General features: G+C 50.0%; 1 protein-coding gene across 3 annotated transcripts in view; it reads right to left on the bottom strand.

Annotated features, from left to right (window-relative positions):
- The window catches only part of HOMER2 (homer scaffold protein 2), a 97,641-nt gene continuing 91,641 nt past the window's right edge, over nt 1-6,000 (bottom strand). For 2 of the 3 annotated variants that reach the window (XM_055417899.2, XM_055417898.2), the window contains one exon: nt 1,309-5,807. In XM_055417899.2, the coding sequence (XP_055273874.1) occupies nt 5,619-5,807 (189 nt within the window). In that variant the 3' untranslated portion in view covers nt 1,309-5,618. Of the gene's footprint in view, nt 1,084-1,308; nt 5,808-6,000 lie in introns of those variants that run through there. The other variant, XM_055417897.2, reaches the window with a different exon arrangement.

Genomic DNA, 6,000 nt, shown 5'->3' with positions numbered 1-6,000 from the left:
GAACTGAACTGAACTGAGGTTTATGCAGGTGGGGCCGTGTCATAGTGGGAGAAGGGGAGCTATCCACACAGTCACTCAGGGACCCCGGCTGACAGAGGCTCCAGCCCTGGGATGTCACCAAGGCAACAGGGAGTCTGCAGACCTGTCCAGGGGCATCACAGAGTCTCAGCCTGGACGTGTCACATGTCACTGCTGCTCACACTTCATTGGCCATAATTAGGAATAAGACCTGAATGACTCTAGGGGCTGGGAAGTGGTGTTTCCTATGTGCCCAGGAGTCAGGGAGAAGACAGGGAGTGCTTGTACCACCCTTCATACTTTGAGCCAGCAAGTCCAGTTTTAGAAAGTTTTCCTAAGTAAATATTCTGAGAAGTTCATGAAGATGTTAGAAGGAAGGATTTCATCATATCCTTGAGCACAACCATATAAAATTGGAAACAACATAAGTACCGAAAGTACAACCTACACAGATGTTAAATATGATGCTGTTACACAGTTACTGACATAGAAATATAGTCACGGTATAGTGTTAAAAGGAAAAAAGCAAGTGAAAACAGCATAATATGTATAACATGGTTGCATCTCATGAAAAAAGTAATAAAACTTATATAGATGCATACAAAAATGTCTGAAAAGATATATGCCAAAATGTTAACAGTGGTTATAATCAGATGGTATAACAACAGGTGATTTTTTTTCTTTTCATTCATCTGTAGTTTCTTCTTTAAAAAAAAGTATATATTATTTATGTACCAAAAATGCATGAAAAAAAAAACAACAACGCAGTATTCTTGGGAGAGTCCACTCAACTACCTCACACTTACCATTAAATTCTTCTATGTGATGCAAGAAATGCCTAATTGTCTGTCACACCATAAGATACTGCTATAACAGTTTATTTAAAGTCAGGATTTTAAAAGTGGAACACAGGGTAAGAACAGTAACACACTCCCCATAGCTGGGTATCATCAGACCTGTCAAGCATCCCACAGTCTGGACTCCACCGTGGTTTCTCTGGGCTCCTGCCAGGTGCATCAGGGATCTGTGTGGCCTGGGGGTGGGGGGGCCCCTCTTCACAAGGCTCTGCATTCGTCAAAGAGAGTAGGGCACTGTACAATTCCGCTCAAAACAAAAGACTCACAAGCTCTTCTTCTCAAAGATGGATATCAGAACATATAGCATCACCACCAGGATTACTGAAGACTCCTCTTAGCTACACATATATTTTATAATTGAGAACCCTGCCTTGTTTCTCCCTCATCTCCTTGCTGCTTCCTCCCCCAACACATTCACTCCCTCCCACCCCCGCCCCCCCACAGAGACACACTCCAAAGTTCACTAGACCATTTCTCTCAGCTGCCAGATTCCTACAATAATCACCTTCTTCCTGGCTGGTGTTTAAAAAGGAACTGGGAAACCCATATTCTTGAGATAGATGTATGCAAAAGAGACGTAACACAATACACGTTTCTATACAGGATCCCCCTCTCCATGCCGTCCATCACACTCACCATCCATCACACTCACCATCCCCAGAATATATATTTCTTTTGGGGAAAATCATGCAATCAGAAGTCAGGGTCCTTTTCAACCATGCACATCATTTAAAAATCTATACGGACGTTCATTTGCGGGCTTCTAGTTTACATTGTCAGTGCTTCAATACCCAGTGACGTTTCAAATGAATAAAAGAATCAACATAGCTTTTAGAAGGACAAATGACCAAAACAGTCACTTTCAGTGGTGAGGAGAGTGCAGTGGCTGGCTCTGTCTTAAAGGGCACCCTCTGACTTAGAGGGCAGCCTCCATCGAGGGCCTCTGCTAAGTCCCATCTCGGCTGCCTGCCTGCCTGCCTTCTAAAGGTGCACCTGGCCACACCAGATGTCCCACAACAAGGTCCCTGGCACAGTCTGTGGTTGGCTCTGGCTTTCACCCAGAGTGGCCCCTGATTTCTATGGAAAAGTAGTCTTTCTTACAGAAAAGGAGTCTTTTCACAATGGGCAATAGTGACACCTCTGGGCAGCACATTAACTATATCCCCCGCCTTTGCCTGATGTTTTATGTCAGATGCAGTACCCACTGGTCAGGCATCAGCCAACCACCCTCCAGGCTGTGCCCATGGGCTGCCAAGCCTAGAGATGTCCACAAGGAGCCTGCATGATGGAGACCAACAGCCCAGACAGTGGACAGTCCTCCCGGGGGTTGGTCAGATCCCATTCAACCTGTTCTAACCACTGGCCCACCTGCTCCCTCCCTGGTGCTGGTTCCAGTCTGGGAAGGGGGTGGGCAGTGATGGGCAAACCCCCAACTGCTCCCCTCCCCACACCAGCATTCTGTTTACTGCTCTGCCACCTTGGGGCCTCCTGCTTGTTTTGAACAAACAGCTCTGTCTCCATGAAAGCCATTGATAAAAGACTCAAAGCATTTGCATCTCATCACTCTGGCCTCTCTGAGCACCCACATCATTTTAACCAACGATCTCTTAAAAAGATCCCTGCAAAGCCAGAATCATTGAAAAGGGAACTCACTGCTGTAATGAACACAAATGTAATTCTGATTTGCTCATTTGTAAGTCGTCACTTGCTGTGACATGGGTAGGAAGACATAGGACCAGGGTCTCCAGGAGACCCGGATGCCACCCAAGCCGTTGCTCACTCACTAGCTGGTTGACCTGGGGGAGTAGCTTGTCTCTACTTCCTCTGCAAAACGGGGAAAGATCTGTGCCCTGTTCTCTTACTCAACCATGATCCAGAGTAACAGCCTGCAAGGGAGTGTGGAACAGAGGGAGCACCCAAGTTCCAGGTCTCGGGTAGACACTCACCCTCTTTCCAGGCCTGACCACACTGTCCTGGCCTCTCACTCGGGTGGTTTTCTGTTCCCTGGGTACTAGGAAGATTTCACCTCCCTTCCCCACCCTCCACTGGACCACACATCCAGTGGGTCTTTACTTGAAACGAAAATTCTTTTTGAGGATCATTATGGCTGAAGGCTTCCAAATTTTATTTTGCTTGTTTTAGTCCAGGGTTTTATAGATGCAGAAAGAAAAAAAGAAAGCTCATCAGGATTTAGGCAGCCAGTCTTAGAAATGTCAAATCAGGAGACACCACTCGGAACAAAGATGCAGCCCTGGCTCTAATCCCTCCAGCAGCACAACGTGGCCGAGGTGCCTGTGGGGGTGGGGGTGGTGTTTATGGCCTACCTGCGTTTGGCTTAAGATCGAGGCAACCGAAGCGTGTGAGTGCCGAGAGGGGAGCTGGACTTCCTAATAAACAAGGGCCCAGTAAACTGGCTCATGGGGAACTGAGACAAATACAGTGGGTCATTATCATGACATCCAGAGGCTGTCGGATAGGGCCAGACTCTCAACAGACTGCTGAGGTTGTCCTGGGCCTGTTTTTTTCTTTTAAAGAAAGTAAATGAAGAACCATTAAGATTTTTAGAGAAAAGCAGAAGGAACTGAGAGTCCACGTTTCTGTCCCTGCTGAGCCCAAGTCAGCTTCCCTGTGAGGGGTGCCCCTCCTGGGCTGCATGGTGTAGAGCCAGCTGGGCCTGCCCCAAGGGGGCTCGCAACTCCTCACCTAGACCTGCCAGCACTCACCCAACTCTTCAGCTGTCGGCAGACAGGGGTCAAGGGTCTCAACCACACAGGGACACAGCAGCCTACCACGCCCATGGTCCTGCTGCTCCAGAATGTGCGGGTGGCTCTGGCAATTCTATCCTCTAATGAATACATCCCCTGGGTGTATTCAGGACAGTTAGGACAGCTCCTTCTAGGTGAATAAACCGCCTCACAGACAGGGGTGGTGGGCGTCAGGTGACCCAAACTGAGGTTTCAGAATCCCGATACTTGGCCACGGGGCTGACCCAGGGCCAGTCTAGCTCTCCAGGTCACCATTGCCCTGAGAGCTGTCTGGAGCGCCAGGGAGGGGCGTGGCCAGCAGCCCCACCACCCATCAGGAGGGCTGTCTCCGGCCCAGTGGACCTCACCAAAGCCGCCCACTCTGCTTGCAGGTCTCCCTGGCATGCCCCAGTGCTCCAGACCACCAGCCTCCCATCTTTCCCCATCCCAAACCAGACCTCCTCGCTCTGGGAGATGTCTCAGCGACACGAAAGAGAACAGTAGGATGTGGACAGTCACATCCGTGTGTCCCCTGCCCACCTCCTCGGACTATTTTATTGCTTATCTACATTCAGCAGGGATAAATTCTAACATGTGAGAAAACCTTTTTAGAGGGAGAAGTTCTCACAGCGGTTCTCAAAGCAGGTATGGGGGCACCAAAGCCTCCCCCTCTGTCAAAGGCAATTAGAAATGCCTACAGCCAGGGAAATTCAGACAACTGTGTCATGCACAGGGCAAATGAAATGTCCACTTACTTGCTCCACTAAGAAACTCAGTGAGAGAGGAGAGGCTTACGGCTCTGGTCCCTTCCTTCCCAGGAACCAGACCTCGGCAGAACTCCTCTAAGGCCGAGGCTTGGTCACTTCGAGCCCACTCTCCCTCGTGGGCCTGTGTGATTTCTTTTTCAATTATCTAAACCCAACAGAGGATCCTACCCTAAATCCCAAGCCCTGGGCAGCTCCTCTACCAGGGACAGTCGGCAGTCCTGGAATCCCCAGACCTCACTCTTGGACAGGAAGAGTGGTTGCAGTGTCAGAGGTGCCCCCGACCCCTACCCTGGGACAGAGAACCAGGATGGGCTCCCGGGGTTGGGGGAGGCTCAGACCATTTCTCCTGCTGCTTCCACCACCACCTTCCCCGCCCCAGGGCCACCTAAGCCAACCCACGAGTCTGCTCACAAAGTCACATTCATGACTGATAAAGAATGACCCAGTGCATCAGGACGGGGGACTTTCCAACAAAGGCTTTGGCAGGAGGGGGGTGGGCATTGATTAAAACACTAAATTCTTTGTATACGTTTAATTGAACAAATATTTATTAAGCACCTACTTTGTGCTAGGCACCCTCACTCTGTGCTGTCCCCACAGCACAGTAACCTGTTCAGAAAGTAAAACCAAGAAAAGGAACGTTGTCGCAACCTTATAAACTGGAGGGCCGGTAGAAGTGGGCTGAGTGGATGTAGGTGATTCCCCAGCCAGGAAACACCCCTAGGAGATACTTGTCTCCTCTCAGGACAAGTATCTACCAAGTCATTGTTTGAAAGCATCTCTATATATGCTGAGAGGGAAGTTACTATGGCCACGCCCCATGCACTGGAGCCTGGTGGACATTCGAATACTCTGAACTGTACTCAAAAAAAAAAAAAAAAAAAAGGAGGTGGAAACGCTATTCCTATTTGGATTAGAAAATACTATTTTTTTCTCCAGTTCATATGGTTGCAACAGCCCTTAAGGAAGATATAAACATCCCTGCCCTGACTGCGTAAACGTTTAAGGTAGACCTAGTTCTGGATTCCTGAGTCAGAATCGTCCAGTCATCCACGACCTCGCAAGGCCAGAGAAGAAGCGAGGGGGGATTTCTATTCTGGAGAGGAGAGGGTGGACGGCACCCCTGGTTTGGAAACACGACAGACCGCGCCTGCATTGACAGAAGCCACGCGAATGGGAGGACGCCCTAGCACTACTGCGGGTCACACACATCCTGGGGACTCACGCGGGACCTAGTTGTCGGCACCCAGCTTGGAGAGGCCCCGGCGGAAGTCGTGGAGGTCGTCAATCTTGCCGTCCAGCACCTCCAAGAAGCTCTTCAGCTCCACCTTCAGGTGGCGCTGTCGGTACTTGCTCTCCTCGATGTCCGTCTTCAGGGACCGCACTTTGTCCTCCAGGTTCTGATTGTCTCTCTCTGCCGCCTGCAGCGGAAGGAGAGAGGACGGACTGCAGATAGAGTGGAGGGGAGTCTGCCTGCCAATGCAGGGGACGCAGGTTCGATCCCCAGTCTCAGAATATCCCACAGGCCTCAGAGCAACTGAGCCCATGCACCACAACTGCTGAGCCTTTGCTCTAGAGCCGGGGAGTCGCAACTAGCGAAGCCCCCAAGCTCTG

This window comes from Moschus berezovskii, chromosome 21, assembly GCF_049115385.1.
Source record: "Moschus berezovskii isolate FMDL1 chromosome 21, NW_MosBer_1.0, whole genome shotgun sequence".
NCBI lineage: Eukaryota > Metazoa > Chordata > Mammalia > Artiodactyla > Moschidae > Moschus > Moschus berezovskii.
This window is presented reverse-complemented; position numbering and strand designations above follow the sequence as displayed.